At 42.5% G+C, this 15821-nt stretch overlaps 1 protein-coding gene across 1 annotated transcript in view; it reads right to left on the bottom strand.

Annotated features, from left to right (window-relative positions):
- Positions 1-349: 349 nt before the first annotated feature.
- TMEM182 (transmembrane protein 182) overlaps positions 350-15821 on the bottom strand; it is a 30720-nt gene continuing 15248 nt past the window's right edge. Inside the window, exons 4-5 of the mRNA XM_065423777.1 lie at positions 15637-15774; positions 350-585 (exon numbers count right to left, since the gene is read on the bottom strand). Of these exons, the coding sequence (XP_065279849.1) occupies positions 350-585; positions 15637-15774 (374 nt within the window). The remainder of the gene's footprint in view (positions 586-15636; positions 15775-15821) is intronic.

The raw sequence follows: 15821 nt of genomic DNA, 5'->3' as shown, positions 1-15821 counted from the left end.
CACAAAGTAAATGGCTAAGACAAACGTAGAAAATCCAGATTTGACCCATTTTTATGTTGGTGGTGGTTTTTTGCCCTCCTGTGTTTGCAGGGAGATCTAATGCTGCAACTAATGTTATGTGGAGAACCATCCCATGTAGTACCTAAAGAACTTAAAGAAATTGGATAGGAATGAAAGTTATTTTTTTTCCTGTAGTGAGTTTTATGTCCCATAGGAACGTCTCAATTAAACAAGTAACTTAAGCAATTCTAGAAGTGCCTCTACAAATGCTATATAGTAGTAGTGGCAATAATATACATAATTTGTGTTCCAGTTTAAAAGTTTTATCACAATCCCAATACACCAATTATTAGATGTGTGATAAGTCAGAGTGCAGTTGAATAGTACGCCCTACTAATAGGAAGAGCATTCCTGCAAACAAAGCAAAAAATATTCCTATAGGAGCCAGTATGAAAGACCAGCCATAGTGCACATAAGCAACAAAGTCTGGGCAATCAATTTTTTTCATATTCATGTAGTTTTCCAGATCAGCCATTGCCTGGACCCAGATGACATACATCACGACCACCAGTGAAAACAAGATGCCTGAAAAAGAAACATCAGAGTTTTACTGTTAAGGGATATGAAAGAAATAATTATTATATTTACCGATTATGGTATCACCTCGGAACCAGTCTATGATCGAGTCCTGTTTGCTAAGCACTGTTAGCTATCTTCACATATTTGTTGCCTACTGCTGCTCTGAGCAGTATTAACTTCCCCTTTTTTGTTTCTGGACTGCACCAGAGGGGCATAGGGAAGCATCAGCCCAAAGGGAGCCAATTGCAAGAGCACTGCTGGTTCTGGTATGCAGTTCAAAGCCACAATGAAGCAAAACAGCAACATGTTTATGTCTTGGATTTGGCTGGGTATCCACTGTATTGTACTTGAACCTGTGAGGGCTCTAGAGATATCTCTCTGCTCCCCAAGTTCAGGGAGTATCTAGATCTTGTGCAGGATGTCAAGAGGGTGGGGAAGGAAAGATGGGAGGGAGATTCCTGCAATCCCTTCACCTCTTTTATATGTCCACGCCAAGGCACTTCACAATGGTGCCTAATGTCAATGGCATCATTTAGAATGTATTCAGTTCAGAGATTCCACTAAATCATTTTACGGGCAAATCCTGCTGCATCACACTGAAAAAGTCCCCAAAATTTCCCTCTAGACTAGGACTGCAATATGAAAAAAATTAAAATGTTAATAATAAAAATGAAGTAGTATGTTAATATTTACATCAGATTTACAATAGCTTCCTGAAAGGAATCCACCATAATACAAAGGGCCTTTTCCCCGTCACCATTCTGGAGACCCCTTGGATTGCTTACAAATGGAAAAATAGGAACACGCGTCCCGTAAACTTTATTAATCGCTTTGCTACTACTTTATGTACCAGAACCAGGTAAATGGAGCCAAATGCACCACCAGTGCCTGGCTGAGGTATTGGTTACATGCCCACTACTACATTTTATTCCAAGGGAATATTAGTATTTCAAAAATATGACCTTGCAGCATGGATGCCAGACTGGAGTGGGGGATCATTTATTGAGGTAAGGACCTGATCCAGAATTTTTTGCACACTCCAAGACTCCCATTTATGACAACAGAGTTCTGGGTATACTGAGATTACAGGATCAAGCCCTCAGTTTGCTGCCTTCCAGTCATTCAAATGTTAAAATGTTAGAGGGATGTCTTACTGTAGCGGGGTGGTCATCCGTTCCTGCCCTGTAGGGCTTGAAATCAGCCCTGGGAGAGGGCTGAGACTGCAAGAGGGCTGCTGCTAGGAAAGCAGCAAGCCTCGGCTGATTGGGGAAACAGCCCCAGCTGCGGCCATGTCCCAATCAGGCCGAAGCTGGCCCTTATAAAAGAGCAGTGGGCCAGGAGCAAACAGACACTCTCTCTCTAGCCTTTGAGAGGGAGGGGCCTGGCTGCCGGGGAGTGTACCTGAGTAGGAGCAGGGCTGGGGAAAGGCCAGAGGAGCTGGGGAGCTCTGGCCTGGAAACCCCCAGGCTGCAGGCCTAGTATGAGGCTGAATAGGTACTGGAATTGCAGGGGGCAGCCCAAGGGTAGGCAGAGGCAGCAGGTCCAAACCCCTCTTGCCTGTGATGAGTGATGTATACACCGCAGTCTGCCCCAGTGAATGGGGGCTAGATGGGGACTGGGCAGTAGCCATATACTGAGGTGAAGTGGGGATAGGGGGTGGAGGTTCCCCTTGAAGGGGGAGACCCAGAGACTGTGGGGTTACTGGGTCCCGGGAGGGACACGGGGGGCAGTGGACACTGGCCTGCAGAGGGCGCTCCGGAGGCTGGAAATACTAATTCCCAGAGATGACCAGCAGGAGGCGCCGCAGGGGTGAGTCATGCACCGTCACACCTACTTATTAAATCTCCATTCCATGATGCTTATATGAAGAGTCCACTGTTCAGTAATATTAAAAAATACTCATTTATTGGGCACTTTGCAAAAAAATGTGACAGTCAATAGATTGCACAGGAAAGAGCAGGGGAGTGGGAGTCAAAGGCTTCTTCTGTGTTTATTCCGAACTCTGTTGAAGTAACATAAGCTAAAATATATTGAGATGTTGTGTGTCCAATTTGAGCAACCTTGGTACTAATTTTCATAGCTACCTTTGATTTCAATTGGCATGGCATATCCCGACACTTCTGAAAAATCAGACCAAGGATGGGCACCCAAAATCTTTTGTAAAATTTTAACCTGAACTTCTCTGTGCATCATCTGTAAAATGGGGATAATATTTACCTACTTCAGAGGTTTATTGAGAGACTTACCGTTGGTGTGACCCTTTGAAAAGACACATGCTATGGGTTATTAAATAAATAAAGGGGTTTCCAGACAGACACTCATTTCTGGAATGTGGTAGCACATTTGTGAAAACTGGAGATCAATTATTTTCTACCAGGAGCTTGGTTTTCCGGGTCTCCAAGTGTGAAGTCAATTGCTATCAAGTAGTTAAATATAAAAGGCCTAAAACCATCTGAATTGTATTCATTAATCATTAGTCAACCCAAATTCAGAGAGTTGAGTGCACAGATATGATGCTTTATTGTCAAAACAAAATACATTTACACTGCCTCATGAACATCTGACAGGAGACAGCTCACAACTGTTTAAAGTTTATGAAAACTAGATTTTGAAGACTACCAAAAAAGAGCTAAAGTGGTTAACCTGAGGCATAATCAAACCATGACTTAAATTCCCAAAGGATCTTCAATTTTAATGAGATTGAAGGCAAGCAGAACTGCTATATAAAGAGTGAAGTAGGCCTCTATACACACTGCCCATCTATGAAATACACATTCAGGATTACTTATTTTCCAAGTGCTTGATTTCATGACAGAGTCAAAAACCCAACTCTACAAGGTATAAATTAAATTTTGAAAATCTTTTAAGCAAAATGTTGCATAAACTCAATCTTGATTTAAATGTAGTACTGATGTTGTATTAGACATACAACTGGTACTAGTGAAACAATCTGAGATAGAGGGATCACCTCCGGGCAAAACATGCACAAGAAGAAATCAAATTGCAGATTCTCTGAATAAACGTGAAATTGAGCAAGAGACTCTTGTAACTGTTACAATGTAACAGAACACCTAACAATAACAGATACTGTAGCAGACTAGTGCAAAATTGGAACCAAACAGAACTATAGAGGACACATTCTAGTATTTTTCTGTGTAATGGGAGAAAAGTCTCAGGGCCAAATACATTAATGGAGTATAGCAGAGATGGCGTTAGCCCAAGATAGTACCCAAATATTGAAAGATGCCTTAATAATAATGTGACAATATCCATACAGAGGATGAGATTATCTCTCTGCAGATGATCAACTGTGACTGTTCTTGGGATACCCGGGACCGGAGTCACCTTGTTACCTCCTGCCTCTAGTGAAAGGTGGCCTTGCCCATAGTGGCTGGATGTTAGCTCCCTAACACCACCAGCCTGTCTGCCATTCAAGCACTAGTCTCTGAGCTATGCCAGCTCTGTCTTTGCCTTGCGGGTTAACAATAGGTGTGCCCCACATCCCTTTGAAGCGTTCCCCTCTGATATCCAGCCCCTGACACTGGCTTCTCACAGAAATCCCAGATCCTCTGCCCCCAAAGAAGCACTTCACCCTAGTCTACTAGTTTTACCTTAAATCACTGCGCCTGTATAACACACAGCACTTGTAATAAAACAAGAGAAGGTTTATTTAAGAAGGAATAGCGATTCCACTAGAAACAAATGAGTGGTAGAAACAAGTGGTTATGAAACAAAACAAAATCATAAAATGCCTACACTTATTAACAGTCACCTTTCTTATGTAGTAAAGTAGGTGTTCCCCGCAATGTTCAGTCTATTGGAGAGCTGACTGGTTTTATAGGAACCAGGATGCAGACTTTCATTTAAACACCCCTGGTCCATAATGTCTCCTCTGTTAATGGATACAGAGTGCCCCTCCCCACCGTGTGTTATACTGAAACAGTCTTTATTCACAGATAGGGCGATCCCCTGTCTATTGTAATGTGTCTTTTTTACCTCCAAGCTTTTTTACCTCCAAGGTTTTGATTGTTTGCAGTTATCTCTGATGGTTTTCCGTTGATAGTCCTGGGGTGGAGCAAGGCTAGACAACTGATCTTTGCATTATGTCACCAGCTAACCAGGCAGGGGTGACAACTCCCTCCTGCACCGCGACATTATCCCTTGGTGACTGACTTTTACTCGAAGTCCACAAAGCATACTTTCACTATAGTTACATTATTCCTTAAGTACTACCCATACACACCTCACAATGACTATGAGTTTTGATAAGTTATGAGCTTTCTGTGGATACCTTATGTTATCCCTTCTGGATAAATAACCTGGAAGAGATGTGTTTGGTGTAGTGAGTTTGTTAAGTCCGAAACAAGATTTGTTTGCAAAGAACAGGGGACCTTTACCAAGGGGCCTACACGTCATATCAACACCATACCTATGGATCATTTTAAGTCCCTCAAAAGAGGGTGCAAGTGGGACTTCAGCTGCACGTGGGCCTTGTGCTGGCCCTCTCCACAGGGATGTATTTCGCCCAGAGTAAGTAAAAAGGTAAAGTGGTGACATAGGTGCTTTTATTGTAACAACAGCTAAAAATAACTAGTCCTTATAGACCTCTAGCACTTTCAGTCTCCAGTGCACTGTGCAGCTATGTACTAGATAACATGGTTAGAGCTTCTGGCATTAAAAATGACTGATTCCTGAAACGTGATATCTTACTATCAGCACCCTTCATACTCACAGCAATAGTGAGCAACCCTTATGAATTGTTAAGTAAGGGCCCAACCTTGAATAGCTGCAGAGATGGGAGCAAAAACTGCAAAGGGAGAGTGAAGCAACATAGACTAAGCCAGATATCATCATGTGATTTCACAGCAGGGCATTGAGACTTATGTGTGCCAAACTGTAATGCAGGGAAACTTGCTTAAGAAAATGTAACCTAAGCAGAGAGAAAAATACTTCTGGAAAAGTGAGATGGAAATGAAAGAGACCATATATAAATTTGTTAACTGAGGCACTAAGACCATTTTTATTGTGTCTAAGTGCCCCCACCAGGTAATAAGGACTACTTAGTTTTCTATCTTTTAGTGCAGTGTTTCTCAAACTGGTGTCGCCGCTTGTGTAGGAAAAGCCCCTGGCAGGCCGGGCCGGTTTGTTTACCTGCCCCGTCTGCAGGTCCGGCCGATCGTGGCTCCCACTGGCCGCGGTTCGCCGTTCCAGGCCAATGGGGGCTGCGGGAAGCGGCGCGGGCCGAGGGATGTGCTGGCCGCCGCTTCCAGCAACTCCCATTGGCCTGGAGCAGCGAACCGCGGCCAGTGGGAGCCACAATCGGCCGGATCTGCGGACGGGGCAGGTAAACAAACCAGCCCAGCCTGCCAGGGGCTTTCCCTACATAAGCAGCATCCCAAGTTTGGGAAACACTGTGTTTATTGCTGAATTAAAGTCAGGCAAAAATTGGACAACTCAGAACTTAAATCCTTGTACGTTCTATCACAGAAGAGAACATATAAAATGGGTTGGGAAGCAGAATTTAGTAAGAGGCAAAACCCCATTTTTTGCCCATTTCATCCTGATTTCAAGATATTAGAGAAAAACTCCCTATTAATAGCAATGTCAGGATCTGAGGAGCAAATCATCAGCATACAGTGTTTGCTTTATTTCTAAATCATCTGCTTGGAAACTTCTGATGTTAGGGTTGGAGGCTTCCTTTTAGTAAACCATTCCTATTCAGTAAACCACACGTGTGTGCTAAACTTTAAGCACATGTTTAAATTTCATTGTCTTTAAGGGGACTTTCCTCCTGTACTTAACATATAGTGATATTGATTCAAAGAGAAGCTGTTTGCTTACTGAATGGGGACTAGAGCCCTAAACATTTATCTGGCAGTAAGGTACTGACTCTTAAATAAGAATTTCCCAGTTTCATTTGAGACAATTTAATGTGTGGTTGCAACACACCTTTTTAGCAAAACAGGAAGGTGTGAAAGAGTCAAGAGCTAAATAGTCCGAAAATAGCACCAAACACAAAGTAAAAACAATAATCCTGTGGACTGACATAGTTAGCCATTACCTTATGTACAACATATAAGAGCATTTTTCTGAAACATGCAAGATCAGAATTATTAACAGAATCACATAAATAGCACTCAGCACTTATATAGTGCTTAGAGATCTCCAGATAAAAAGCACTATATAAGCATGAATTAATATCATTATCTCCATTTTACAGAAAGAGAAATGAGGCAGAGAGATGAATCTGATTTTCAGAGGTTCTGAGCACACATCCATTATTCTTGACAACTCAGCTCCTCTGAAAACCAGGTTGTAAGTGATTCGCTCAAGTCTCATAGGAAATCCGTGGCAGAACCAATAATAAAACTCAGGTACGTCTTCTGACTTCCAGTCCTGCAACCTGTGCAAAAGACCATGGTGCCTTCTGCCATATTCAAGCTGCCAACTTGTTGTATCAGTTATAACTGGTTGGTGAAGCACAAATCACAGTGCAATGGAGTGTATTCACCACATCGGCCCTGAAAGAGCTGAATTAGGGCAGGTGGGCCCAATCAGCCAATTAGGCTGCAAAGGGGGAGATTTAGGTTGTGTGCAGGACGCTAGTTAGAAGGAAGCTCATCTGTGAGGGAATAGACGGAGATTGTATATAGCCAGAAGGCTGGCAACAATGTGGGGAGCAGTGGGGAGGAAGCCTGCGGTCCTCCCCCTTGCATTCCCCCGCCGCTCCCTGAGGTAAGGGGAAAGGAAGGGAAGAAGCAGCATGGTAGGAAGGAGTCCATGGGTAAGAGCAGTAAAGCTGATGTAGATGCAGACCTTAACTGTTCACTACAGGACCCTGGACTGGAACCCATAGTAGAGGGTGGGCCTGGGTTCCCCTACCAACCACTGCAGAGTGGAAAAGCTAAGGGCAGTGGATATGAAGACTGCTGAAGAGACATAGTCAGGGTAGTGGGTGTGAGGACTGACACTGCCTGTGGCGAGAGACCTTGAATGAACATCCTGGAGGGAAAACTGCTGAGTGACCTGGCTGGAGGGCCAACACACAGAAAGGAAGCAGCAGCTCCTGGGATGAGAGGGGCTGCAGACAGAGAGAGAGACAGAGAGAGAGAGAGAGATGGAGTGCAATCACATGAAGGGGTGTCTGCTTGGTGGAGCTAATCTCCAGAACAGCAGGAGGATGTGCCTTCCAGCAGTAAGCAGAGCTCCCTATCACACACACACAGGTGTGTGTCAATACTACAAGCAAGGATTTTAACTAAATGGGAATCATAGAGATCGGAGACTATTCGAAATCTTACCAAGCAACTGTGATTGTTTTTGTTTTATTCTGTGTTGATCTGTTTAAGGGTTTTTAAACTGGCACCTATTACCATAGTATGTAAGTACTTCATTTTATATATAGGGGATATAATCATTTTTGAAGGAAGTTTCTCTACAAGGTAATAAGAAAAACATAACTAGTTTTGGTGTTTGAAGCTTTGAGAAAACAAGCTAAATCAGCATAATGCTGTATATTCCCTGATATGTACAAGCTTTGGGCCTCATTTTCAAGCTAATTCACTAGTGTAAATCACAAGAAATAACAAAGTCAGTGTAAACCTTATATGAGTGAGATCAAAATTATGTGCTTCATTTGTAATGAGTATTTCTTTAGATAAAGTTTACATCACTTGTGGAAGGTTGCAGGAAATAATTTCCTGTTAAACAATTTGCTGTGGCTGCTCCATCTTATTTTTATAGACACAAATTTTCACCACTAGCTCATCTCTCTCCTTCTAAATATTAGTCATGCCAATAAAAATCTAGCAAGCATCCATTCGAAGTGTAATTAGAATCTCAGTTCATTACAAAGCAGAATGTAGCAAAATGAATATCTTTATTGGGGAAATCTTATGCTGACAATCTGTCATGAACTCTCTTGGCCAAGCTTCCAGCCAACATGACTGAGATTAAAAAAAAAAAAAAAACCCTCACAATTTTATGAAACAGATATTTTTAGCAACATTTCAGACTGTGGTATATTTCTACATTTTTCAGCTTGTAGACCTTTTGCAAATGGTGTGGGTGTCCATTTGCCCTTGCAAAGCATAGAATAAAACAGCAGTTGGATGAATCAGGAATGATGGGCGAAATTACTTCTAGAACATGAAATATGTCTGAGAGAGATTAGGATAAATAAATACTTTCCCCCCCTTTTCTTTCCATTTTGCATTTATTTTTTTTAAGAACACACATGTTTGATACACAGCACTGTGCAGTGTGATAAGACATGGACTTCTCCGAGGTCAGTCTTTTCTGTCATTGGCATTTGTTCTTTTGAATTTCTTTCAAACAAATACTTTTGCATATTGCAGAAGAAAAAGAATACAGAACCTTTAGAAATGTCTATGAATTCAAGAGGCAGTTTCTTGGCCTTTAATACTCATTCTTCCCTCATAGAAATGCCTTTCACTTGTCAATGTAAAGTGGCTGTTTATAGCACAAATCTTTCACTACATAGACATGAAGACAACAGGTGCTGGACAGAATGATGTGAGCCTTTTGCTTGTGCCTAGGAGATTAGAACTCCTCTAATTTGTAGGCAACTTTTTATAATCCCTTCCCCCCCCCCCTCAGGTTTACTTCAGACTTCCCTCACACTCTAACCACTGTCATTATCACTCCTGGGACCTTTATATGAGATAGTGAGATCTTAGATATGCACACCAGATCTCACGTAGAATAATAATGGTGTTGGCATGTTACATCTGAGGGCAGATTTTGGCCCTAATTGAGCACCTAAAAAGAAGCCATCATTCTCTTCACATATTCTGTCTCTATCTGTAAAAAAGTGAAATAATCCTCAATACATTCCTGATCTTAAGTGCCCACAAGGGCCTGATCCTGCAACGTGCTGTGCATTTCACGGGGGCTAGTGAGTCCCATAAAGAAAGCTCTAAATTCATCCCAGAAGGTGCACAATACCTTGCAGGGTTAGGCCCATTGTAATTATAGGCTTTACTGCTGTCAGTGAGTATGTTATGGAATGCACCCATTCCCCTTCTGTAATATATTCACACAGGAGGCAGCCATAATGCTACTTACTGCCTGCACTATGAAAGCCACTGTTGTTGCATGCACTGAAGGAGGAGCTCTGGCTGCAAGGTCAGCATTCTCAGTACACTTCCTCAAGCATCCAGCAGGCATTATTCCTTACACACACACACACACACACACACACACACTTGTTCTCCACTGGTTCTAGCAGCCATATTTGGGTTCAAAATGTACCAGTCCAGATAATGTCACAAGTCATTCTCTTTGGTATCACTCCTGGTAAATCAGAGTGGGATTTTGTCCAATTTCTCAGCTTTTCTTAATTATTATTGATATTTCAGTACTGCCTAGACAAGGGCCCTAGTGACCTAGGTACTGTACAAACAAATAATGAGAGGTAGTGCCTTCCCTGACACGTTTACAATTCAAATAGACAAAAGGGTGGAGAAGAAATTGAGAGATGTTAAGTGACTTGTCCGAGGTCACTCACCAGACCAGTGTCAGTCAAGAATACAACCCAAGTGTATCCAGTGCCCTATCCACTAGCTTATACTGCTTTCCTACTGCCTCATCACAAATGCAAATATTCTGCTGTCTCACAAGTCCAGACTAATGTCTTCTGAAATAAGAGCTTGTACAGAAAGAAAGAAAGAAAGAAAGAAAGAAAGAAAGAAAGAAAGAAAAAGGACTTCCAAGGATTTTTAGCCTGTAAAAGAATAAAGCTGTACAAGAGAGACAAGGTGGGTGAGGTGATATCTTTTATTGGATAGTAAAAGACATTACCTCCTCCACCTTGATTCTCTAATATCACAGGACTGACATAGCAACAACACCACTGCATAAAGATTTATAAAGCATTTAAAGCTAGGAAAGATACCCTATGATTTCCTATAAATTTTTAACTTTTAAAAAAGAAATGATGAAGTGGGAGCTAGAGGAACAAATGCAAATGTTTGGGGGTTTTTAAATAATCAATAATAATAATAATATAAAATACTTAGTTCTTATGCAGGGCTTTCCTTAGGTAGATCTCAAAGTCCTTTAAAGGGAATGTAGGGATTATTATCACCATTTTACTCAGAGTTTGGGCCAGGCGTATAGATAGATAAAGTGATTTGCCCAAGGTCATGCTGCAGGGCAATGGAAAAGCCAGAAATGGAGCCCAGAGCTCTTGGTTTCTACCTCACAGAACTTATTTTGTACAAAATAAAACTTGCAATAGAGTAAATATATTTTTAATTTATTTCTTAAACATCTCTATTCTATAGACTGGTGTGTGTTGTTGAGTGCTGAAGGCTGGAATGCCATTGCCTCTGTAACGCTGTTCAAGCTGCTCAGTGTTTCTGTTCTTGGAGCTCCAGTGTTATCCGTACTAGCAGATAATGCAGCCTGCTAATTTAGCAGACCTTTATGTTACTCATAAAGAAAGACCACAGGCATGGTTTGGTGATAAAGGCAGTTGGCCAGGTTTATTGCCTTCAAGGCACAGTCCTAGTGCCCTGGCTCCATGGTTACAGGTAAACTAACACATGATTTACCAGTGGCAAGGAGTGGCTCAGTCAGCAGCGGAAGTTTCTGCTGTCCCCTAGGCCACACAAAGGGTGAAGGTGAGGTACCCCAACATTTATAGACTGAAACAAACAACTGAGACACATAATGTGCGTACCACCTTACGTGTTTCATGACATTTGTGTGTTACCTTCCCTTGTTTCCAATATATTGGACACAACATCCCTATTCATTGTTCTGTCATACCATCTTATCTTGTACTAAATCGGGGTGTATCTGTACTAGCTTTGAAATATATTTACATATTTAATGCCTAATATGCTAGCAACAACTTTGCCAAGTTCATATACTGGACAGTGAACCTTTAAGAATTTGCTTTAATACATGACCTGACTTTTGTTTACAGCCTTTGGCTTAGGCCTTAGATCTTGCACCAGGCCCAGTGCTTCAGACTCCCTCCCTCTACTACAAGATGATACTTCATACTCCCCAAGACTGACAAAGCAATGCTTCAATAAGATGCTTGTATCAATTGTGCACTTGTACACTGGGAGACAATATATTGTGTAATATGTGAGTTAAGAGTAAAAGTTTCAATTTCAGCTCCGAGTGTTTGTGCTTTTGTAATATTTACATTACACCATTAAAGAGGAGCAGATGAAGTGTAGTGGGGGAAGGAGGTAATACCCTTGCAACTTAATAACCTGCCAATATAGTGTTATTATTGTTGAGAAAGTTTTACTTTGATGGAAAATGGCAACCAGTTCCAATAAGCTGTGGGAGTCAATAAGTGAGGGAATAGCATAACATTGCTTATTCTTTTATGTAAAATGTAGGCACCAGTACAAAAGGAAGCAGGAATATAGGAGAGTATATTTAGGGCAAATTCAGAGATAAGTTTAGAGGGACTCTAAGTTGGTTAAAACTTATGCCTTTTTTTGGCACCCTTCATGTATTTTCATAGCAGCTTAGAGTCCCTGGGGGGCCACCAAACCCCAATTCCATCTGCACACATCTCTCAGACTCAGGCTTGGACCTAGGATCCTAGGATCCTGTGGGGGTGAAGGGTCTGAGCCCATATCAAGCCAGGAGTCAGGGTTCAAGCCCTATTGCTGTGCAGTGTAGATGGAGTCCTGCTTGACTCAGGTGCTGAGAGTCCACCAAAACTATCTTACAATACCATGGGCCAACTTCCTTTGTCCTCTCTATCCCAACAATCTCCAATCAACTCAAGTAAAAACAGCATTAACCCTTCCATTGTCTTCTGACCACTGAGCTGCAAACACACCATCAGAGAGCCTTCTGTGTTTGCAATGGAGACTGAGCAGAACAAGCCTTTTACAAAGCGTGCTGTTTCATGGTCATGGGAGCACAGCCAGATTTTGGTGACTCTCTGGTCTGAGGATAGCACAACTGTGGCCTTTAGTAAAAGTACCAGGAATGATCATGCATACCAGCAGATAGTGAAGGAGCTGGCAACTTTGCACATTTACTAGACTGGTAACCAATGCAGGGAGTGGATTAAGCAGCTCAAGAGCGAGTACTGGAAGACCAGGGATCAGAACCACACCTCAGGCAACTCACCAAAAACCTACTCATTTTATGAGAAGTTTGACCGGGTGCTGGGTACTGCACCCAGCACAGAGCCAATTATGGTTCATGATTACCTGGTCAGCCAGGATGGTGCCCTGCTGGCCTCAGAATCCAGCCTGGGGACTAATAGGAGTCAGCAGCAGGCACCAACTGAGGACCAGGAAGTCATTCTGTTGCTGAAACTGATCCCAGAGCAGGCTTTGGAACAGGATCAGCAGCAAATTCTGGGTCCATACTCGGAGGAGCTGTTTGATATTCCCGCTGATGAGTCTGCAGCAGACACGGAAGGGACAGAAGCCACCCCTGATCCCAGTAAGTTCCTGGCTCCAATTTAATGTTAATTGCTACACTAATGGGAGATATTTCTACTCTAAGAACCAATGCAAAAGTTATGAGAAACATGCTGCTAGCCAGGGCATCTGCTAATGGCTAGTGCCTTGTTGTCCTTTTCCCCCGCCGCCACCACATGGAGTTCGAAAGGGTGCCTGGGAAGCGCAAACAGTAAAGTATACCTTTAAAGAGTATTTTTTACTGGCAAGACACAGATTTTTGCAAGGGCCATTCCTGTTTCTTAAAAGTAATAACATCACATTGCTATGCATTTAAGCTTGCTGCTCTAATCCTCAACGGTCTATGGAGCTGCCTGGAAACAGTGAACTATGTGCATGTGTTTGGGGAAATGTTTTCCATTTCCAGAACTAGTCCATTTCAATTAGACATAGTTCATGCCAACCATAGGTGACAAAATCCTGTGTCCCAACTATGACTGGGGTTTGAATTTTTATCCAGAAATGTGCTGGCTGCGGGGTGGAGGAAGGATGTGGAGTTCTGCGTGTTTGCATGCAGCCATGACAGGGTAAGCCAGGTGGAAGCCAATGCAGCATCCTGTTGATTCCTTCATGAATTCTGATCCAATCCTGGAAGCTGATAGCTGCAAACTTTTCCTGAAGCAGGAACTCCAGATAGCTAGTCACACTGTGGACAAGGGTGTATTTTCCACGGCCACCTCACATTGACATTCTTTTATGCCCACTATCTGGGGTAAACCACATGCCTGATTGCCTCAGAAACCTCTGCCCCCACATTACCCAGAGTTGATTTCCCAACACCAAACTGGTTGGCAATGAACCTATAGCACTCTCAGCTGGCCAGCTTCCAGATGGCTGTAGCAACCCGCTTCTGGACCGGGAAGGGAGGCCTCATGCCTGTATCTTTACACTGGAGGCTTAGGGCAAGCTGCTCACAAAGCTCCAGAAATGTAGCTTTCTTCATGCAAAAATTCTGGACCCACTGCTGGTCATCCCAGGTCTGCATGACGATGTGATCCCACCAGTCTGTGCTTGTGACCCTGTGCCAGAAGCGCTGGTCTAAGCAGCAGGCATCAGTGGCTATACCGAGGGTACTGAGCAGCATCAGCCAGTGCTAGTCTGCCATGCCATACTCTTTCTCCTCTGCCTTCTCCACTTCCTCCTCCATCCTAAGTTCTATCAGGTGCCTTTGGTAGGTCAGAAAAGGCTGCCAAAATGTCCACCAGCACCTCTCCCTGTTTTCTGACACAGGAGTGAAAGCGCAAGCAAGAGAACTTCTTGAAGAGAGGTCTTCATATTGCTCGACAGGCTGCATTGGCAGGCTGTTCAAACTTCCTGTAACATGCAGGGTGGGCAGTAAAGATTTCCCACAGTGAACCATGTTCAAAGGACACCAGCAGCCACATTTCAGAAGGGCACTAGGGAGTCTGGGATATGGTTGGTGTGACTTGGGTCTGCATAGTAGTGTGGATGCCAGAGCCCCAGTTAGAAAAGTCTTAACGTAGGGTTAAGAATGAGTGTAGACACTCAAGCCCCAGATTCTCTAACACAGGTCAGCGGATTCAAGTCCCAGCTAACCCTGGACTTACATTGCAGTGTACACTTTCACCCTGCAACTTGGCCAATGGGTTTGAAATTTTCTCAGCACACATCCATCCCCAGTTTAATAGGCCTAAATGGCCTTTGCCTCAGCATGTTTGAATATATGTTGTTAGTGTTTATTTTAATGTATATTATACATCTGGACATCATCGCTTTAGAAAAGTTTCTTTCCGTACTCTGATGTGCAAGAACCAATGGAAACACACAAAAACTTCTCCAGTTTTGTATTGTGCCGCTCAATTTAACTGGGCTGTTACTATTACTATTCCTATACAAGTCATATTTTGCTCTTCATCATATTTCCTGGATAGCAATTGACATTTTCAATAAAGAAACTGTAAAAAAAGGACAATATGCTAAGTGTGTAACAAATGAAATCTAAACCAACACATGAACTTTAACTAGGGGACATATTTAGGGACACCAGAGAGTCAGAAGAGTCTTTAAGGTTACAATTTCACAAGGAGATGGGAACTCAGCTATAAGCCATCCTTCGTTGATAATTTTTTTAGGGCTACTATTTATTCAAGTTTCACTTTACAGACAATACTAAGAATCCCATGCATTCCAATCTCATTCAAAATCTTTCTGATATAATGCTCATATGAATGTTCTGTGGCTTGCAACTTCAATAAAGTCCATTATGATAGTTTTTCTTGCAAAAATATCACCTTAAATCAAGCACTCGGAAATCATGTTACCATGGGCAGCGCTAGTAAATATCATTTCATTTTGTTTGTGAATATTAATCTAAAACTGAAATGTAATTGTGTGATTTAACTTAAATCTTTGGGGTCTTTATCTTAACCCAAATGTAACTTTTATACAGATTTATGCCTAAGAAACATTGGAAATAGTATCTCCAACTGAGGCCCTTGACATACCCAGAGCACTGAAGTATAGGATTTTTTTTACTATGGGGGCTAATCAGGTAAATATTTAAAAGTGGGGAAAACAGCCCCACTGTGTTGACAGCTACCATTGACTGAGTGTACATGATACCCACCTGCAGCGATGAAAATGCCTCCTCCTGCTTTGTACAGAATATGGCTGGCAAAGGGAGCTGCACAGATGATGAAGAAGCTGGCCACCAGAACAGTGATCACCCCCAGGAGCATGAGCACAGTCCAGACACCACGATAAACTGGGAACCAGAAAAGAGGGAAAGAACACAAACATCCTTAGAACTCA

Source organism: Emys orbicularis, chromosome 1 (assembly GCF_028017835.1).
Source record: "Emys orbicularis isolate rEmyOrb1 chromosome 1, rEmyOrb1.hap1, whole genome shotgun sequence".
In the NCBI taxonomy this organism is placed as follows: Eukaryota; Metazoa; Chordata; order Testudines; family Emydidae; genus Emys; species Emys orbicularis.
The sequence above is the reverse complement of the archived record's forward strand: the minus strand, read 5'-3'. Positions and strand labels throughout refer to the sequence as shown.